This window comes from Triticum dicoccoides, chromosome 1B, assembly GCF_002162155.2.
Source record: "Triticum dicoccoides isolate Atlit2015 ecotype Zavitan chromosome 1B, WEW_v2.0, whole genome shotgun sequence".
Classification (NCBI taxonomy): domain Eukaryota; kingdom Viridiplantae; phylum Streptophyta; class Magnoliopsida; order Poales; family Poaceae; genus Triticum; species Triticum dicoccoides.
The window spans coordinates 664,492,414-664,514,598 of record NC_041381.1 but is presented as its reverse complement, the minus strand read 5'-3'; the positions used below and the strand labels follow the sequence as shown (position 1 = coordinate 664,514,598).

Genomic DNA, 22,185 nt, shown 5'->3' with positions numbered 1-22,185 from the left:
GAACTCCTGCTGCAGAAAGACGATCTGTTGGAGCTTGTTGTCGGTGAAGAGGTCGACGATCTTGTTCCATACCGTGCATGCATCATCCTTGTCGCGAACGACGGTGTGGAAGATTTGGACACGGTGAGAATGAGCCACCGGATGATGGTGGCGTTGATCGCCAGCCAGTCGACGTAACTGTTCAGGACGAAGAGGTTGGTGGTGTCGTCAATGTGGTCCTGCAGGTTATACTCATGAAATAGGAGATTGAAGTATGTCTTCCAAGCGTAAAAATTTGCCTCTTTGTGGGAGAGGATGACCGGGACGCGACGTTCGACGGGAACATCACAGATGTAGGCAGGATCGGGAAGGGTGGTGGCGGATGAGTCGAAGGGGTTCGGCGGCTTCACGACCGGAGGAGTGGAGGCGGCAGACCGGTCGAAAAGATCGGATCCCGACATGGCGGCAGCTAGGGTTAGGTGCGGCCGGGGCGGGTTGGGGTTTATGGTGGCGAGGGTAGATGGCAGCGGGGTAGCAGAGGTTTAGGGTTTGGGAGGCGGTCGGCTAGGTGCGAGAGGGCTGGCGGCTAGCGACTAGGAGGGAGATCGCGAGAGGGGTGGCGGCAGGGAGCCAGCGACGCGAGGGGAAGGCTACGGTGGCGGCGAGGGCTCGGCGGGGCGGGCGTAGCGATGAAGCGGCGGCCGCCAGGAGGCAACGACGACGCGCTAGGGTAGGAGGGATCAAACTAAGGCTGATACCATGTAGAAGATTATGCAACTCACGATATATTGATCGGGTGCAATATGCACGTATATATATGTACAAAGGGTAGCCACGTCCTCAACTATACATGGAAGGAGGAGAGCTTGTTGTACAAGAAATACACATGCAATATCTACATCTCAACACTATGGAACAATCAACACAGGAAATGAACATTTTTTACAGCACAGAAATATATGGCCAAATACTTTTTGAAAGCAATACACCGGAAAAAGAAACCTTAACTAGGCACAACACATCTATACTTATGTTTTACAAACTAAGCAAGACAGTCAGGGAGCCATACACAATTCCAGAACACAAAATCCAGAAAAATGAGCAGAAGCTAGCGAGTCCGAAAGATCGCAGATACAAAAATGAAAATGACAGCGATACCAGGTGCTGAGTACGCACACATTTTGCTACACACTCATTATTGAATGTTTATTAACAAAATAACCATGCTATTATTGTGAAAACCTCGTTAAATGGGCAACGAAGAAGATTTTAAGGTGAGACCTTGTAGATACCTTATCCTAGAACTTTCTAATTCTTAATCATGACTCTAGAAACCTCCACCGAGATATTGGGTTAGATGGCACTTTGGAGTACAATATATCAAGACTCGTAAGTATACAATCATGAACACAAACACATGCATACAAACTACTCCCTCCGTTTCCAAATACTTGTCTTTCTAGGCATTTCAAATGGACTCAACATACGGATATATGTAGACATATTTTAAAGTATAGATTCACTCATTTTGCGCTGTATGTAGTCACTTGTTGAAATCTCTAGAAAGACAAGTATTTAGGAACGGAGGGAGTATAAGGTATCGAAGTGTCAAAAAGTAATTTGTTGATGCATATGATTCTGTTCCTATGTTTTCCTCTCTCATATCTATATAGACTAGTTTTGATTATTTTCATATGACGCACTATCTTAAAAGGTACAACCAATGTGACTATCGTTGTGGAACAACTTTCGAATTTAATGTTGTGATGACAAATGTTATAGAATGCATAACAATTAACGTTGTATTCTAAATTCTAGCATTTACACTGTGTAATTAATTTTGCTTAGTGTAATACGAGACATATTATACGACAAACAACTACTATTATTACAAATAGTTTAACACCATTTATTTTAACCGTTGCTTATCCCCATCAAACTTTCGCCGCTGGTAATCACCATATACTTCACTTTCTTGTTGGCTACCTTGCAACCACTTTCCACCACAAATGTCATCTTTACTCTTCTCATCCTAGTCCGCGAGCTGCAAATTTGTTGGCATATCAATGCTCTTGGGCGGCACCATGACTTTGTGCAGGAGCGATGAAAGACAATCGAAGGTGAGCACCAACGAGGCACGGCGTGATCCATGCTTGCGAGTTGAGGACGAAAATAGCACATTTCTATTGGCTTGGACCTATAACCGAGGGTGCACTGACTTAAGTATACCAACCCCACGTGACCGATCAGAATCGATCAACAAAGGAAAATTAGCATACATGATAGGGGGTCAACAACCTGAAATCAATTTCGGCGCTCGATTTGTATCAAGCATAGAAGCAAGGAGATTAACAATCACCATATACCCAATAATAGGCCAATATTTTAGAACAGACTGATAAATAAATGCTTGAAATGTTGCCACTACATAGGGATGCAAATTTAGAACCTAAAGGATACCCTCTGACCCTCCTTAGTTCAACAAAATGAATTATTTTTTCAAAATTGATTGAACTAAGTAGGGTCGGAGGGTACCCTCTAGGTTCCAAATTTGCATCCTTACCACCACACACCCCTAAGTTGACTTTGTAGAAATTTATGAAGCACGACTATTTGGTGGACCTGAATGAACTCGCCACGACCATTATTCTCATTCAGGTAAGACTGCTTTTGAGTTATTCACTTATTCCTCTATTTTTAAGATATGATTGTGGTAATTCAGGCCAAGTATCGGGTTGAAGCCCTGGTTGTGTCGTTGTAGTTCTGCCCCTTTACAGCTATCTATACCGTGCCCCATCTCTCTAAAATTAAAAGTAGTATATGATTTGTAACGACCCACGTGGTTAGTAATGTTTATCCTTCACGTTCTTCCCTTTCACCCCCTCCTCTCCACGAGGGTCGTCGGTTTCCCCTCGACAGCGGATATAAAGACAAAAAAGGCAGTGGAGGTGACGTGAACACAAAATAGACATGCGCACGTCGTTTTTGCGAGCGCGAACTATGCGACAACTCGAAAGGGGCGATGGATACAGTGAGGAGGCGGTGGCGGATAGTGCTAGACTAGCAGTGGTCGTGGCAGAGGTGTTTGAGAAAGTTTTTTGAACTCAATTTTCCGGAGCCACCTACAATTGCCACATCACATGGCAAATAGTCAAAACAGCCCTCGAAACCCTCCTCGAGGGGTCCCAAGGGGGGCGATTTGCCGGGTTTTCCAAACTTCAAGGTCTCAAATGGAGGCCATGCAACCAATTCGTGTGAACCGCAGGGGGGTTCCCCGGAGTTGCGCAGTGCAAAGCAGGTATGGTATGTATGCACACGCGATGCAGCAGATGCGACTGGCACCTTTGCTCGGTTCAGGCTCAGGCTCAGGTTCAGGCCGAGATCCACCCGCGCGCGGGATCGCTCGCGCACCCGTCCCGTCCGGTGAGGTGAGGTGAGGCGACCCACCACCGACGCCGCGCCCGCCACCAACGGCCAATTCGCCAAACCCACTGGTAGAAGCACAGCAACTCGCCGCCGACGTGCGCCCCGGCCGAACCCCCACCTCCTCTCCCCCTACATCTCCTCCCCTCCGCGGCGGGAGCTCCACGCAGCTCCCCCGTGCTCCAGCGCCGCACTCGCTTCTACTCCCCGCCTCCACAGCCTCCGGCTCCTCGGCCGCCCGATTCGGGTCGCGGGGCGCCGGGGCCGCGGGGCGGATCAGATCCCGCGCGGCTGGCCCGTGCGGGTTGATCGGACGGGCGGGCGCGCGGATCAGATCTATGCGCGAGATCTAGGCGGCGAGGCGGTGGCGGCGAGCTTCCGGTGATCGGACCCGGGCCCGGGCGGGATGGCGTGGTGGTCGGACAAGCTGTCGCTGGGCGGGCTGCAGGACATCGCCGGGGCCGTCAACAAGATCAGCGAGAGCGTCAAGAACATCGAGAAGAACTTCGACAGCGCGCTCGGCCTCGAGGAGAAGCGCGACGACGCGGACGAAGGTAACGCATACGTTTACGCCGCTGCTGTCGAGCAAACTCTCCTCCGTGTAGCCGGCCTGCATTGCTGCGTGCCTGCTTGTGTACACGATTCCCAATTTGAAGCTGCGGTTGGATTGTTTTTGGGTGGACTTTGGGATGTGATTGTCCGTGCCGGCAGTGCTATTCGTGGCTTTGCTGATATGCTAGTTTGGTAGAGTGGTGAGTAGGGACTGATCTGAGTGACTGATGTTGAATGAAAGTGAAAGTTTGAATTCAGGCTATATCTTACTGGTTTGCTTCTGATGTACTAGTAGATCCTTAGTTAAGTCAGACTCTGTACACTGGACAAACAAAATTCAGGCCTTAAATTTTCCATGTATCAGTTACTGAATTAGGGATCATTGATTGGTTTGGGAAGATCATAAAAACTTTGGTCATGTTATCTGGCGAGCGTCAGCTGGAGGGGGGGTGGCAAGCGAACACCTTTACCTGGCAGTTTTAGTTGCTTCGCGAGATCAAACGGTGGCAGTTTTGAACAAAAAATACCTTCTGAAGAAGAAACTGCCATGTTATCCTGTAGAAGTCGCCATCCCCTCGTAACTAAAACTGCCAGCGAAATCGTTCAAACTGTCACCCCCTCCCAGCGAATGTTCGCCAGCTAAGAGGACTCAAAAACTTTTACAGATCATAAAAAGTTATACCTACCTCTACTTGTTTGTGTTATAATAGTTTTTATATTATTCTTTCCTTTTGAGAAGTATTTGGACTTGGAAGCACTGAATTTATGCTGCTTTGGTGATGCAGGATCAGGATCCCGTACATCTAACTCTGATGGAATTGGATTCTTTAATCCTGTCATGGCATTCATGGGACATAATGGCGAGGAGAGTTCTACGGAAGTATCAGAAAAGCAACTATCACCAAAACATTCACCGGCACTAGAAGAAAATCATAGGGTCACCACCGAGCCACCTACATCTGATGCAGATGCCTCTGAAGTACCAGTAACAACACAATCTCCAAAGCAGCCTTCAGAATTACAAGAAAACGTAAGCAGCTCCGCTGAGTCACATGTATCTAAGGCGGATGGTTCTGAGCAGTCTGTAGCACCACAATCTCCAACACGTTCTTCAGCAGCAGAAGATAAGCATGATGGCTCCACTGAGGTACCTGCATCTGAGGGGGGCACTTCTGAAGTATCAGAGACAGCACAGTCCTCAACATATCCATCTGTAGCAGAAGAAACTTATAGTGGATCTGTTGAGACCAGTAACTTAGTTGAGAAGGAAACCCAGGGTCATCAAGACACTGGATATTCTGATACTAATGAAGAAGCTTTACTGAGTCAGCCTGGTGGGTCTGTTAGGGACATACCTGATGATAGCATGTCTTCACCTAACAAGTTCGATCAATCAAGTGTTATGGGAACAGAAGAATCTGTGGATGCTGGAAATGAAGTCACTGATGATGGGAACACCTCGCGGTCACAATCAGCAGATTCCATGGTTGCCAGTTCAGATGATGTAAATGAAACTAAGGTGAACATCGTTCAAGAAGGTGATGTCCAAAAAGAAACAATCAGCCCACCGGAGAGCAGTGATATCGCTGACAAAGCCAGTCATGGGGAAGTCAAAGTACATGATGGCGAAACTAATACAGCCCAGAATGGGGAAGAGAACGATCAAACAGAAGCACATGCTGTATCTGCTGTTGAAAATGAGGACAATGCAACGGTGAAGCTTGAAAACGTTAGCTCAAAGTCAATAATTGTGGATAATGATTCAGACTTGCAAAATGAGTTGGTACCAGCTGTTGCATACAATCCTGTCGGTCCAGTAGAAGTTGATTCTCATGCAAATGATTCGCGAAAAGAGGAAAAAATTCAGGACTCTGTTACAACCACAAATTCTCTGGAATCTGTTGGTTCTGTTGTTGAACTCGAGAAACTAAAACGTGACATGAAGATGATGGAAGCTGCATTGCAAGGTGCTGCAAGACAGTCCCAGGTATCATTTCCACATGCTCTAGTATATACCGTAGCAAGTCTCGTAGCGTGTTTGGTTTGAGGAAGTAGACATCCAGTTGACCATCCAATTCTAGCCCGCTTGTTTGGGTTGAGGAAGTTTGGTCCATCACCAATTTGCCCCTCCACAGAATGAGGAATTGAGTCATCCCACCAAATTCGATGGATGATGAAGCAACGATTTAGGATGACATGATACGTTTTACATTATGAAAGTTACACCTTGATGTTTTCCAGTTGGAATTCTACTTTTTTAGTTTCATGTATTCATATTTATATGCTGGGAAAAAAAGATAAACACTAGCAATTTTGGAAGTTCCAATCACATCTATTTTCAGGTATTATTAACCATTTAACCATTGAGTGCTTGCTAATTTGTTTGTATAAACTTCTGTTCAGTCTGAATCTGTTTTACCTTTGAAGGGTTCCATCTTGTATTTTCTTTTTAGGGAAGACGACTACAGTTCTTTAATACATCAAATGACTTTGTAGTGTCAAAAAAGGACTAGCATGGAATTTTCATTTTTTAACACTGTATCCTATGAATGTATCAAAACAAGGGGAGCTGCTTAATTCTTCAGCTTTATATTAGCCTGGGGCTTATCAGGAGGCATTGTGTACTACACATGCCCTTTAACAATTATTACATGTACATCATCGGCACATCGTTAAAATCATTGAATAATTTGAATGCCCCATGCTAGTCATTTCTTCTCAAGATACATGGCTGTTCACTACTAATTTAGTGCCTAAAAATCCCTAATTCTTTCTGCAGTCCAAAGCTGATGAAATTGCTCGACTGATGAATGAGAACGAGCAACTGAAATCAACAATTAATGAGCTGAAGGTATGTTTGCTAAGCAGATCTCTGATCCTTTGCCTTCTGGAAGCAGATTTTAGACTGTCTTCAGTTTAGTAATCTGCAGAAAATGAACATGATGAATACTATGCTTATACACCTATTCCCTGAGTTACTTTAGCCTTTCATGGATTTCAGTTTTTGTTTTTTTGTTTTATATTGTACAGGGTAATAAGTCGGTTGAGGAAGAAATGGATGCGCTTAAGGATGAATATCACCAACGTGTAGCTACTCTTGAAAGGAAGGTGGGACATTACTCCTTTTACTCAATGCTTCCATGGTCAATTGATCATTACATAGGGCACACCTCAATCAGAGTTAAGATTAATAACCACTAAGAAGTGTAAAAATTTGCTGAGATGAGAGAGTTCATAAATAGTGTATAATACTGCCCACGTGCAATGTTGTAATTAAAACAGCATGTTTTTCGTGCAATGGCTCTTTTTTTGTTGCTTCTTTATGATAAATTGATAATAATCGGAGTAATTGAAGACAATCTTTTGTGCTTTAACAATTAGCTATTTAGCTACACTATCAGCTTTTTTCCTGCAATGTTTCTAGTTCTGAACCCTTTGACTAGTTGACGCACCACACATTCCACGTATTTATTCTTATATTTGTTTAGTTTTGTTACTTCTGTGTGTAACTTTTACTCTAATATATTAATTTACTGAGAGTTGAGGCAATGTTGAATAGTAAAAGTAGAGATCAGAGTGAGCTGTATTAGTGAGGATCATTAAATGCTACAGCCAGAATCTCATAAGTTTGTATGTTATTTGTTTACTGTTTCCGGGACATAACTTTCGTCAGTGTTCTTGTTCATCAAGACTATCTTGGGCTTATTAGCGAAATGTTTGTAATGTGCATGCCTCAATGTGTAGGTGTATGCACTAACCAAAGAACGAGATACATTAAGGAGAGAGCAAAATAAGAAAAGTGATGCAGCCGCTCTTTTGAAAGAAAAGGACGAGATTATCACTCAGGTCATGGCTGAAGGTATGCAGAATTGTCGTTTTTGTGCCTGTTCTTTTATGCATGTGTGTACAATTGTCGACTTTGCATTAGTTAACTTATATTCTGTTATTATGTTGAGAAAATATGAAATTGGTAGTTCTATCATTTGAAATAATTTCTCGTAACCATTTCATGTATGAATGTGACCATACAGTATGGCCGATCATGTTGAGTATCCTTTGTCAGTGACTGTCATTGCAATTGTGACTCCAATGATCATGTACCGACGTTAGAAAGGATGTAATTGCCTACAGTCGCTACATATCATAGATAATAATGACATCACAAGCTTTTCAAACATATCTTGTAAATGAGAGTCACATTTACCACTTCGATATGGGTCTCTCATCTGCTGTTTATTGTGGTATTTGTAAGTTGGAGCTATAGTCCTGTGCTCCCCGCTGCAGTGGGCTGCTAGGAAGTAGGCATACACATGGGCCTAATGTGTGTATTGGAACTTTGCTGATATTCATTCCTTGACTACTTTAGTCCACATACATGCTATGGACCACATGTAATTGTTTTGGCCTTTCGGTATGTTTTGGCATTGATTGGCACTAACATCTTTTACAAATGATGATGAAACAGGAGAAGAGCTATCGAGAAAGCAGGCTGCTCAAGAAGCTACAATACGAAAACTGAGAGCACAGGCATGGAGTATAACTCATCACCACACTGTTTTGAAATATTTTTCTTCTTCAAGTTAATCAAGTCTGCTGTCCTTTTTTGGTTGAAGCTAGATTCGTGAGTTTGAAGAAGAGAAACAAAGGTTGAACTCAAAGATCCAGGTAAAGGAGTATATACTTTTTATAATTAATCAATTTATCCGAACGTAATTATCTTCTTACCTGCTTTAATGGCACATAGTAAGTATTTGCCTTTGTTGTTTGCATGATACAAAATCGATTAGAGACCCATTTTTAGGTGGTCTTTTCTTCTCTATTTTGATCATGTGCGGACACATGGTGCTGCATGGTTTCATTTAAGCAGTCCTTTGCATAGCCTCTACAGCTTGCTTACATGTGAACTCATGCACTTAATTTATGATTTCACAGGTTGAGGAGACAAAGGTTGAGAGTATTAAAAGAGACAAGGCAGCAACTGAGAAGTTGCTACAAGAAACAATAGAAAGAAATCAAAGTGAGCTTGCAGCTCAGAAGGAGTTCTACACAAATGCTCTTAATGCAGCGAAAGAGGCTGAGGCATTGGCTGAATCAAGAGTCAACACAGAAGCCAAAGTTGAGCTCGAGAGCCGTTTAAGAGAAGCTTGTGAAAAAGAAAATATGCTGATTAACACAATTGAGGAGTTGAGGAATGCTCTCACCAGACAAGAACAGGAGGTAAGTCATGAAAATAAGTATCTACAGTTCTACACATGTGCATTTTAGTTCAATATCCTTGGTACAATTGGTTGTGCTGGTCTAACTGTAACCCAGTCACACCGAGATCATTTTCTTTATAAAAAGTTTATCCGAAGTGTTAGTTTTCGTACTATTCCACTTTGGATTCCACTGATTGCATGTTTCTTTGTGGGCATTTCAGGCTGCTTTCAGGGAAGAACGGTTAAAAAGAGATCATGACGATCTTCAAAAGCGCTATCAGGTAATCAGAGCTTTTCTGGTTTAGCTGGTACTACAGAGTAAAATTAGTCATGGACCAATTGTCAGTTTCTTTCATTGTTTAATACTTCAGGCCAGTGAACTTCGTTATAATGAACTGGTCACACAAGTTCCTGAGTCGACAAGGCCACTCCTAAGGCAAATAGAAGCCATGCAGGTATTGGTACTTCCACATATTTTTTCCTTGTGGTGTAGTTAGTCCACCTTTATTTCCTTATTGGGTGCAAGTATACCACTTACACAGTCTGTGAATTGAGTTTTTTCAGCTGTCAGAAGTAGGCTAATCAATTGTGTGCTAATTTAACAGGAGTCAGCTGCTCGAAGGGAAGAAGCTTGGGCTGGTGTGGAGAGAACCTTGAACTCTCGCCTTCAGGTCTACCCTGTTCTGAGTTTTTGTTAGCAGTGGATCATGGAAAAATAACGAAGATAACTAGAACTACAACATGAGATTTAATTGTTATAAACCTACTTGATTAGGGACTTCAGAGTTCAGAAGGATGGCTGTAAACTATGTCATTAGTAGCTAATTTTGTGTAGTTGTTTATGCTTTTCAGCAATTAATAGTACATATAAAGATGGGTGCTATCTTATTTTAATGCAATGAGAAAGCCAGAAACACATCAGAAATATTTTAGTGACATAGTTTAATCTGTTATACTCAAATATTCAGGAAGCGGAGGCGAAAGCTGCTGCCTCAGAAGAAAAGGAGCGTTCTATAAATGAGAGACTGTCACAAAATTTATCCCGCATAACTGTCCTGGAGACCCAGGTTTGTGCGTCAATTTCTTCCGAGACTAAAAACATGTGTCACTCCTATAAGTCTAATCATGGCCTTGGGGGATCAGTTCAAAACTTTTAGTACGAAAAGTAGTTCTATTGACATGAATGTTGGTTCTTATGCAGATTACAATTCTTAGGACAGAACAGACACAGCTGAGCCGATCTCTTGAAAAGGAGAGACAAAGAGCATCTGAAAGTAGACAGGAGTACCTAGCAAATAAGGAGGAGGCGGCATTACAAGAAGGACGCGCCAAACAGCTTGAAGAAGAAATAAAGGAGCTTAGAGCCAGGCACAAAAAGGAGCTGCAAGAAGCAGCAGAACACAGGGGTCTGCTTGAGAAGGTAGTCAACTTATTATGAATCGTTTTCTAAAAATAACTAGATATACATGTTAATTAATCCAATTGCTATGAGGACTGTGTACGGCAGCAGCACTTCTCCTGCCAAGATCATTAATGTGCCCCAGAGACACTTCTTTAAAATTAATCAAATATTACTCATGTGACACACAATTTAAACTTTGGGTTATCTTATAGCAGGATTTTGTAGGGTCAACAGTCATCTTTTACTTGTTGCTTCTCCTACATGAACAAAATTAGTCACGTGCCACCAGTCACCGCTATTACTAATGTTGTGGTTCATGCACTTCCTACTTGGCAAGATATGTGTCTTAAGTCTTAACTGTTTCTTTCGTGAATGGCACTTCCAGGACCTTGAAAGGGAAAAGGCTGCCAGGGCAGAACTTGAGAAAACATCTTCCCGCGACTTACCTAAAATTCCACTTCCAGATCAAACAAGTATGTACTTTATTTGCCTTCGATTAATATCTGTGAGTTTAATCCTATTTGTATATTTCAATCTTTATTTGTCGCCATAACTGTCACTCTTTTGGTCTCCTCTTTGCTTCTTTTGAAGAAAATGCTCCCCAAAGAAAGCTCTCTAGTGGCAGTAGTATGGAAGAAAGCCACTTCCTTCAAGCATCATTGGACTTGTCAGATAGTACTTCGTTGGAGAGGAGAATGTCTGCAGACAGTAATATGTCATACTATCTGAGGAGCATGACTCCAAGTGCTTTTGAATCAGCACTCCGTCAAAAGGATGGAGAATTGGCTTCTTACATGTCACGCTTGGTGTGTATACGCATCCTTTTAATATTTCTCCTTAAATTGTTTAATTAACACCGCATGAAGTTGTTCCACTCCAATATAGGCGTTCTAGAAACTGACAGTAACTGATTATTCAAGCTGGGTCGTCTGAAAGTATACCAGTTCGAGCCCAAAGCTGTTTTAACTGATTTATTCCAAGCATTATGGATGTTTACATATATTTAATTGATTGTAGCACTTGTCCTGTGCGACACATTATTTCACACTGCCAAGTGAAAAATGGTGGAGCTACCAAGCTGCTGGCCACTCTGAGCTCCACTGTATTTTGCCTTAAAGCTGGTTTATTTTTGGCTGTTTCAGTGAGGTGCTTGGTTACCTAACTTATGTTCAGCATCATAAAAATGTAGTTGACCATTTACTGCCTGTAAATGGCATCAAGAGATCTCCAGTCCCATACTAGTTTGAAAGGCCTACATGTTCTACAGATTCTTGTGTATCTTAAAAGCCTGAGGAAGCTGAAGCAATAGCTTGGAATAGTTTCATAACTTAGTTTTGCTAAAAAAATGTTTTGCGCGTACATGTTTCTATCATGACACCAGGTCACCTCAAACATTCATGATCTATAATGTCAAGTTTCATTTATAACCATTAACCATTGTCTCATGTTTGAGAACTCGCGGTACAGATGTGAGAGCATGAACTCTTGTCTGTGTGTGTGTGTTTGTTTGTTTTAATTTGTTTTGGCCAATAGTTTGGCCTACAGGCAAATTGCATGGCAGTCACTCGTGCTATTGTCACTGCACTAATGATACTACTATATTACAGGCCTCACTGGAATCTATTCGGAATTCCCTGGCAGAGGAGTTGGTAAAACTGACAGAACAAGTAAATCCCTGTGAAGCAACTACGTTATTATTTCATTATCCATGTGGATGCTAATTGAACCGATCTTTTTATGCAGTGTGAAAAGTTGCGGAATGAAGCTGCTGCTCTGCCTGGCCTAAAGGCTGAACTGGAAGCACTGAAACAAAGACACTTTCACGCTCTAGAACTTATGGGGGAACGTGATGAAGAGGTATGCATGGCTCTCATACAGCATATCATGACTTGCCACTTATCTTTACTTTCTCTCCTTATGACCTTATCACTGTATAAAGTTTCACGCACCAACCAGTTCACCCAAAAGTTGTAACTGATGGAGAAGGTTGGGCATTCCACATATACTTCATCAGTCACAAGATATGGAAAAGTCATTGCCTGTTTCCCAAATCTGTGATTATATTTAGTCTCTGGTCACATGGGAAAAACAAGTCCTCGGAGAAATTGACCTATGATCACTTACAAATGTACCTATGATCACTTAGAAATTGACCCATGATAAAGGCTGGCAGTAAAGCAGTGCTTGACTTAGTAAGTACACGTAGACATATTATCAGTACTATGTTCTTAGAAATTGCCCATGATTGAGGTTGGCAATGAAGTAGTGTTCGACTCTTAAGCATAAGCTGCCCGATTTTTAAGTTGCCAGTGTATTATTTTGTTAACCCTCACCTGCTATTTCATGCGCACTGATTAAATAATAATAATAAAATACCCTGCTGTTTTGCAGTTGGAAGAGTTACGAAATGATATTGTTGACCTAAAGGACATGTACAGAGAACAAGTGGATCTTCTTGTTAGCCAGGTTTGAATCATATCACTCTGTTTGAACTCTCATTCCCTCCCTTCATGCAGACCTAATTAACCCTGGTTACCTGAAACATCATTTTTTTTCCCTCTTCCTTTTACCAGCTCCACACGTTGGGCGCCCGTGTATAGTGCAGTTGACCCAACAAGATAAACAGTTTTGAAGGCCGAACATGTCCCGTCAGAGTTGAGAAAACAAAAACCGCGGCGAGTGTGGGAAGTTGATAGTCATACGAGGGAGATATATTCTTATTGATTTTGTGTACATCGTGGAGAGTGGATCTTTGTTGTGGGTCTCGGTACGTAGGATAGTGTGTTGTAAACTAGACTGAATAGCTCCACAGCTTTACATTCGTTGATGATTTTCATGCAAAGTTTTCCTTCACAGAACACAAGTATATTTGGAGTCTACAAGTGTGTGTCATCATCTCAGCAAATAAATAATATCAACGCATGGGCCCACCTGATTCAATTCACATTCGGAACATCAACATGCCCTAATATCGCCCGTGACCCTACAATTTTCTTCAACAGATCATAATAAATAAATTATAAAAAAAAACTCTGGTCATGATTTCTCGCCCTTTACCTCTTAATATAATTGGTTAATACTCCTTATACTCTGTAAGAAAGAAAACATTGTTTTACATTCGATATTTTTTTGCCAGCCTTTTTTTTTTGGCCATCTCACTTGCGTCTCATGCTAATCGCTATGCTACCACCACGGTGAAACGCTGAGCACTGCGCAGCATCCGATTCTTCGCGTGGCCCGCGCGCGACGCGAGCACACCGGCCCAGGCCCGGAGAGCCACGGACGCGCGCACCGCGGCGCCGAGCACGGCGTAGAAGGCGACGGCGCCAGCCAGCCTCAGCTCCGCCGCGGCCGCGTCGAGGGCGCGCGCGGCAGGAGCCGAGAGCCTGCAAACGTCGGATGCGGCGAGCGCGGCCACCGCGAGCAGCCCACCGGCGAGGAGGAGCAGCAGGGCGAGGGCGGCGACGGCGAGGAGCGCGCCGGAGAGGAGGCCGCAGCAGAGGAGCGCGGCGAGGAGGAGGTCAAGGTGGTGCTCCAGCGCCGTCGCCGCGTGCGTGGGCATGGCTGTGCTGGGCTGGGAGGGGAAGATTGCGACCGCGAGGCAGAGGCGGCGCACGCACGCACGCCGTGGAGTGGGAACCGGCCGGCAAGAGGAGGAAGGAGAAAAGGTTGTCATGCGATCAGTTTTCATTCTTCTTTTTTGCCTGCGGTGCACGTCTGGTATGGTCTGTGTGCTTGGCGAGCTACGTACGTTTCGGCGAGAGGCAAGCCAAGGATCCATCCATAGCGGATGAGAAGTGGTGCCGGCCGGAATATTCATTTTTGGACCGCCGCACGTTCATGATGCATGGACTGCAATTTCACTTTGCTTCCTAATTTATCTGGATAAATAAAGTGGTAGCTTGATTAATCTCCTTATAGTTTATGCGTCGCCAAATGCTAGCGTTCTGAGGGCATTTGCCAATTCTGTTTCTCTCTGTCAACCGGGCCCCATGCATGGTCCCAGTGATTAGAAAAACAATTCTTTGGTGGCAAATTCTTCGGCTAGGGTGTGGCGGAGGGCGGGCATCACGGCGTGTTGGTTCTCCGGCGCACGGCGGACGGCGCGGTAACGGGCCGCAGGCAGTGGCAGCAGATCTAGGGCCGGCGCGCCCGGATCCTCTCGGTGGCTCCTCTAGTTGGGTCGGGCTGGATGGGTTCAGGCCATGTGCCCGGATTGGTTTCGCATGCGCGGCCTTTCCTTCTTTGTTGGTGGGCATCTCCAACGAGCGGTTCTGCCTTCTGCTCTTCTGGTTCGAGGGACTATCGCCGAGGAGAAATTCTTTGCTCAGATCTGCTGGTGCAGATGGTGTGGCGACGTCTATGAGCGTTGCTAACCTCCTTGGAGGGCATCGTCATGGTGATGCTCCCATCGAGCTCCGAGGGAAACCTCGGGTTTGGCTGCCGGATGGGACAATCACTAGTAGAAAAGGGGGCAATGGTCCAGGTCGGGTCAGCCCATTAGTCCCGGTTCAATCCAGAACCGGGATTAATGGGGGCATTGGACCCGGTTCGTGAGCTCCGTGGGCCAGCCGGGCCACGTGGGCCATTGGTCCTGGTTCGGCTGAACCTATTGGTTTCGGTTGGTGGGATGAATCGGGACCAATGCGCATCGCTCCTGGCCCATCATCATTGGTCCCGGTTGGTGGCTTGAACAGGGACCAAAGGCTGCCGTTTAGTCCCGGTTCGTGGCAGGCACGAACCGGGATCAATTAGTTGCCTATATCTACCCCGCGAGCAGAGCACTCCCAGTGCTTTATTTTTCGTGGCCGGCGAGGGGAGAGCTTTGTGGTGCTCTAGCTCACCTCCTATGCACACGAGGTGTTCGATGAATGCCCGGGCCACACTACTTAAGCTTTCTCCTCTCCAAGCTCGACCTCCAAGCTCCATTTTCCTCAATATTTGTCTAGGTTTAGCGGTCCGTCACGTTCCGTCTCCGTCTTCACCACCGTCGATCGCCCGCGCCGATCTCGTCGCCGGCACCACCGTGGTGAGCCTCTTGTTCTTATCTTTTTTCTGAAAGAAAAAAAATTCTTACTTGTATATTTATATAGATACTTGTATAATTTTCTTATTTTTATTATTGTATCTTATATAGTGCGATGGTTTTGGTATCCGCCCCCGTCGGCCCTCGTCCTGTCTATGATTCAGATGTGATATATATTATCTTTTCATAACTATTGGTTCATTTATTGTTTATGACAATTATGCCGACCAACGTGACATAGATTTTATTTATCTAGGAGGTTGTTGAACCGGAAATTCCAACCGACCCTATTGTCGAGAGGTTAAATTTAGTTGAAGAAGAAAACAATTTGTTGAAGGAAAAAATTAGAAAAATTAAGGAGGAGAAGATGATATTGGAGTTGCATGTTGCGGATGTCGTCGATGATCACAAGATCAAGATGGATGCAATGCGCTTGAAGATTAGAAAGATTAGAAAATATGCCATTCATACCGAGGCTTGGTATCATTATGTCGTTGGATCAGTTGTTACATTGGTTGTGATTATGATCGCATTTGTTTTCGCATTGAAATGTTTTACATAGTTTCAGTGTATGGTTTAATTAATTTATATGCTCTGCAGAGCTTTATGTTGTTAGATGAGAACTATGTATGTACTTTGGTTTTAATGTGATGATGAACTTCTATTAATTTGGTCACTTAATTATCTATTCATGATGTTCTGTAATGATTTTTGACACACTTAATTATATATAATGCACGCAGATGAATCGGCAATTGATGTACGGTTCAAGACACACCTCCGAGTACATTAAGGGCGCGCATGATTTTCTCGAAGTGGCTGAGGCAAACAAGCAGAATGGTTTTATGTGTTGTACATGCCCTATATGTGAGAATAGGAAGTCTTACTCTGACCGGAAAATCCTCCATACCCACCTGCTTTACAAGGGTTTCATGCCACACTATAATGTTTGGACGAGGCACGGAGAAATAGGGGTTATGATGGAAGACGGCGAAGAAGAAGAGTACGATGACAACTATGTGCCCCCTGAATATGGTGATGCTACTGAACATCAAGAGGAACCAGACGATGTGCACGATGATGATGCAACGGGCGAAGCTGCTGAAGATCAAGAGGAACCAGACGATGTGCCCAATGATGATGATCTCCGCCGGGTCATTGTCGATGCAAGGACGCAATGCGAAAGTCAAAAGGAGAAGCTGAAGTTCGATCGCATGTTAGAGGACCACAAAAAAGGGTTGTACCCCAATTGCAAAGATGGCAACAGAAAGCTCGGTACCGTACTGGTATTGCTGCAGTGGAAGGCAGAGAATGCTGTGCCTGACAAAGGATTTGAGAAGCTACTGAAAATATTGAAGAAGAAGCTTCCAAAGGATAACGAATTGCCCGACAGTACATACGCAACAAAGAAGGTCGTATGTCCTCTAGGATTGGAGGTGCAGAAGATACATGCATGCCCTAATGACTGCATCCTCTTCCGCGGTGCGTACAAGGATCTGAACGCATGCCTGGTATGCGGTGCATTACGGTATAAGATCAGACGAGATGACCCTGGTGATGTTGACGGCGAGCCCCCCAGGAAGAGGGTTCCTGCGAAGGTGATGTGGTATGCTCCTATAATACCACGGTTGAAACGTCTATTCAGAAACAGAGAGCATGCCAAGTTGATGCGATGGCACAGTGAGAACCGTAAGAAAGACGGGAAGTTGAGAGCACCCGCTGACGGGTTGCAGTGGAGAAAAATCGAGAGAAAGTACTGGGATGAGTTTGCAAGTGAGTCAAGGAACGTATGGTTTGCTTTAAGCGCGGATGGCATTAATCCTTTCGGGGAGCAGAGCAGCAATCACAGCACCTGACCCGTGACTCTATGTATGTATAACCTTCCTCCTTGGATGTGCATGAAGCGGAAGTTCATTATGATGCCAGTTCTCATCCAAGGCCCTAAGCAACCCGGCAACGACATTGATGTGTACCTAAGGCCATTAGTTGAAGAACTTTTACAGCTGTGGAATGGAAACGGTGTATGTACGTGGGATGAGCACAAACAGGAGCAATTTAACCTAAAGGCGTTGCTGTTCGTGACCATCAACGATTGGCCCGCTCTCAGTAACCTTTCAGGACAGACAAACAAGGGATACCACGCATGCACGCACTATTTACTTGACACCGATAGTATATACCTGGCAAGCTGCGGGAAGAATGTGTACCTAGGCCATCATCGATTTCTTCCGACCAACCATCAATGTCGAAAGAAAGGCAAGCATTTCAAAGGCGAGGCAGATCACCGGAAGAAGCCCGCCATGCGTACCGGTGATCACGTACTTGCTATGGTCAATGATTTACACGTAATATTTGGAAAGGGTCCCGGCGGACTAGCTGTTCCGAGTGACGCTGGGGGACACGCACCCATGTGGAAGAAGAAATCTATATTTTGGGACCTACCCTACTGGAAAGACCTAGAGGTCCGCTCTTCAATCGACGTGATGCACGTGACGAAGAACCTTTGCGTGAACCTGCTAGGCTTCTTGGGCGTGTATGGGAAGACAAAAGATACAGCTGAGGCACGGGAGGACCTACAACATTTGCACGAAAAAGACGGCATGCCTCCAAAGCAGTATGAAGGTCCTGCCAGCTATGCTCTTACCAAAGAAGAGAAGGAAATCTTCTTTGAATGCCTGCTTAGTATGAAGGTCCCGACTGGCTTCTCATCTAATATAAAAGGAATAATAATTATGGCAGAGAAAAAGTTTCAGAACCTAAAGTCTCATGACTGCCACGTGATTATGACGCAACTGCTTCCGGTTGCATTGAGGGGGCTTCTACCGGAAAACGTCCGATTAGCCATTGTGAAGCTATGTGCATTCCTCAATGCAATCTCTCAGAAGGTGATCGATCCAGAAATCATACCAAGGCTAAAGAGTGATGTGGTGCAATGTCTTGTCAGTTTCGAGCTGGTGTTCCCACCATCCTTCTTCAATATCATGACGCACGTCCTAGTTCATCTAGTTGACGAGATTGTCATTCTGGGCCCCGTATTTCTACACAATATGTACCCCTTTGAGAGGTTCATGGGAGTCCTAAAGAAATATGTCCGTAACCGCGCTAGGCCAGAAGGAAGCATCTCCATGGGCCATCAAACAGAGGATGTCATCGGGTTTTGTGTTGACTTCATTGCTGACCTTAAGAAGATAGGTCTCCCTAAATCGCGGTATGAGGGGAGACTGACTGGAAAAGGCACGCTTGGAAGAGACTCAATAATATGCAGGGACGGATATTCTTGGTCTCAAGCACACTACACAGTTCTACAGAACTCTACCTTGGTGACCCTGTATGTCGATGAACACAAGAATAGTCTGCGCTCCAAACACCCGGAGCAGTGCGACGACTGGATTACATGTGAACACATCAGGACTTTCAGCAGTTGGTTGGAAGCACGTATCAGAGGTGACAACACTGTTTGTGATGAGCTGTACTTGTTGTCCAGGGGACCATCTTTGACTGTATTGATTTGGAAAGGATACGAGATAAACGGGAATACATTTTACACGATTGACCAAGATCAAAAGAGCACCAACCAAAACAGCGGTGTCCGCTTTGATGCAACAACCGAGAGGGGAAAGGACACATATTATGGTTACATAGTGGACATATGGAAACTTGACTACGGACATGATTTTAAGGTCCCTTTGTTTAAGTGCAAATGGGTCAATCTGTCAGGAGGCGGGGTACAGGTAGACCCACAGTACGGAATGACAACAGTGGATCTGAAAAATCTGGTACACTGACAAACCGTTCGTCCTAGCCAATGATGTGGCACAGGTTATCTATGTGAAGGACATGTCTACCAGACCGAGAAAGAGAAAAGATAAGGAAGCGAATACATCATACGATGAGCCAAAGCGCCACATAGTTCTTTCAGGAAAAAGGGACATCGTGGGAGTGGAGGACTAGACAGACATGTCTGAAGATTATGAAAAGTTTCATGAAATTCCTTCCTTCAAAGTCAAGACTGACCCCAGCATCCTGATAAACGATGAAGATTATCCATGGTTACGGCGCAATAAGCAAATGACACAAGCGAAGAAAAAGTGAAGACTTTCTCCCGCAACTATTACGATGATACCATGCCAACTTTGTAACTGACGAGTATGATACCATTGTCCGTTTTGTACATGCACATGCTATGTGGGTCAATTTATGATACCATGCCAACTTTCAACTTTTTCAGAGTTCATTTGAAATGCTTTAATGTCTTATGATTCGGCCCGCGTAATAATTAAAAATAGCAACAATAAGTATTTTGTTGTAAGTAGAAACAAAATAAAATAAATAAAGCAAGAAAGAAAAAAAACAAAAAAAGTGTTTTCAAATTTGAAAACTAATGGCACTAACAGAAAGTTTATAATTTTTCTAAAACTAAAAGCAAAAACAATTAAAAAATAAAGCAAAAAACAAAAGAAAATAAATAATGCAGAAAACAAAACAAAAAAACAACAATAAGTATTTTGTTGTAAGTAGAAACAAAATAAAATAAATAAAGCAAGAAAGAAAAAAAAACAAAAAAAAGTGTTTTTAAATTTGAAAACTATTGGCACTAACAGAAAGTTTATAATTTTCCTAAAACTAAAAGAAAAAACAATTAAAAAATAAAGCAAAAAACAAAAGAAAATAAATAATGCAGAAAACAAAACAAAAAACTGGAAAAAATTAAATATAGCAACAATAAGTAAAGAAAACAAAAAAACAAAAAAAATTCCTCCTACTGGGCCCCCACGGCCTGAATACGACATGAAACCCTACTATGGGCCAGGATTCAGGCTCGTAGTAGGCCCAGAAGGCCCATCAGGCAAAGCAATAGCAAGTAGGTCCGAAAGCCTGCGGTGGAGAGGAGCTCGAGAGGGGTGCGGCAGTGGGGCTTATAAACCACTGCGCGCCCCTCTCAACTAGCGAGGTGGGACTAAACTTTGGCCCCGAGGCGGACAGCACAGGGGCCTTTGGTCCCGGTTGGTGGCACCAACCGGTACTACAGGGGGAGGCATTAGTCCCGGTTGGTGCCACCAACCGGTACCAAAGGCCGCCGGTTCCCGCCCTTTGGGCTGCCGAAAAAGAGGCCTTTGGTCCCGGTTGGTGGCACCAACAGGGACTAAAGGGGGCATTAGTCCCGATTGGAGCCACCAACTGGGACTAAAAGGTTTGCTATATAAGCAACACTTAGCAGTTTCCGGCCAAATCGCCCACTTCTCCCCCGACGCCCCCTGCTCCTCCTCGTCGCCGTCGCCGCCCGACGCCCCTGCTCCACCTTGCCGTCGCCGCCGCCACCGACGCCGTCAGGCTGCTCGCCTGAGCCGTCGCCGCCGCCCCCTGTGAGCACAGCCTGCTCCCGCGCCCCTCCCGTCTCGCGCCCCTGCGCGGCCACCGCGCCGCCGCCCCTGCCCTGCGCGGCCACTGCGCGCCTCCCCTGTCCTGCGCGGCCACCGCGCCGCCGTCCCTGCCATGCGCGGCCGCCGCTCGCCGCGCCGCCGCCCCTGCAATTTCCATAGCAATTTTTTGCATTTTTTGTGTATATATATATATGTACATGTTCATAGTATTTTTTTCATAAGTGTATTTTTTTTGTTCATTGCATTTTTTCATATATATAATGTATATATGTATGTGGTAGCTATATATATGATGAATGGATGTGGCTATATATGTATGTATGAATATAATGTTCATAGCATTTTTTTGTTTATATATGTTTTTTCATATATGTATTAATTTTTTATTTAAGTTGTTAGTAGATATCGATTTTAGGTTAGTGCATTTTAGGTTAGTGTAGAGGAGAAAGTAAAATAAGGAAAAGGAAGAAAAGAGGAAGAAGGAAGAAGGAAGAAAGAAGAAGAAAATGAATGAGAGGAAAAACGAAAATAAGAAGAGGAAGAAGAGGAGAAATAAATAAGAAGAGGAAAAAAGAAGAAAAAGAAGAGGAGAAGAAGAAAGGAATAGAGGAGAAGAAGAAAAATAGAAAAAAAAATTCTATTTTTTCTTCTTCTCCTCTATTCCTTTCTTTTTCTCCTCTTTTTTTTCCTTCTTCTTATTCCTTATTCCTTCTTCCTCTTTTCTTCCTTTCCTTAATTATTTTCCTTTCTCGTCGTTGTCGCGTCGTTGTCGATATAACCCCCTCGAGATAACTTCGACATGAGGGGCGGTCGATATATATACCCCCTCTCGACCGTGATAACTTATACAACGGCAGCACCCCCCTCGGCCCTCTCGCTCGACCAAAACTCTCGAGGACACCCAAACCCTAGAGAGAAAACGATGTTGGTCTCCTACCCCCTCCCGCCGTGCCCCTACCCGACAAATTAACTCTCTCGAGGCCACCCAAATTTACCAAGTTAAAAGTGCGTTGTCGTCGAGGCCACCCCAAACCCTTGAAGCGTTGTTGTGTCGAGGCAACCCCAAACCCTAGAGAAGCAGGGTCGAGGCCACTAACATGATTCCTTATTGTGATTAGCTAGCTTGTTCTACGTTTGTCACTAATATATATATATATATATATATATATATATATATATATATATCCATCTGTACCATGTTTGAATAATAATTGACATGTTGTA

General features: G+C 44.2%; 1 protein-coding gene across 1 annotated transcript; it reads left to right on the top strand.

The window, feature by feature from the left end:
• Window positions 1-3,330: 3,330 nt before the first annotated feature.
• Window positions 3,331-13,420, top strand: LOC119349505 (golgin candidate 5-like). Its single transcript, XM_037617544.1, has 19 exons — window positions 3,331-3,956; window positions 4,740-5,941; window positions 6,734-6,805; window positions 6,985-7,062; window positions 7,699-7,813; window positions 8,420-8,481; window positions 8,572-8,619; window positions 8,887-9,171; window positions 9,374-9,433; window positions 9,524-9,607; window positions 9,758-9,823; window positions 10,121-10,219; window positions 10,354-10,572; window positions 10,940-11,027; window positions 11,146-11,360; window positions 12,162-12,221; window positions 12,298-12,411; window positions 12,946-13,020; window positions 13,128-13,420. Exons 1-19 carry the CDS (start codon window positions 3,809-3,811, stop codon window positions 13,152-13,154), a joined length of 3,117 nt encoding a protein of 1,038 aa, XP_037473441.1. The 5' UTR covers window positions 3,331-3,808; the 3' UTR covers window positions 13,155-13,420.
• Window positions 13,421-22,185: the final 8,765 nt, after the last annotated feature.

What these genes read in the sequence shown, in the direction of transcription:
- LOC119349505 (XM_037617544.1), top strand. Translation starts at nt 3,809, where the DNA reads ATGGCGTGGTGGTCGGACAAGCTGTCGCTGGGCGGGCTGCAGGACATC. An exon ending in GCGCGACGACGCGGACGAAG is followed by an intron (nt 3,957 to 4,739) that starts GTAACGCATACG and finishes TTGGTGATGCAG; the next exon opens with GATCAGGATCCCGTACATCT. An exon ending in GGCAAATAGAAGCCATGCAG is followed by an intron (nt 9,608 to 9,757) that starts GTATTGGTACTT and finishes CTAATTTAACAG; the next exon opens with GAGTCAGCTGCTCGAAGGGA.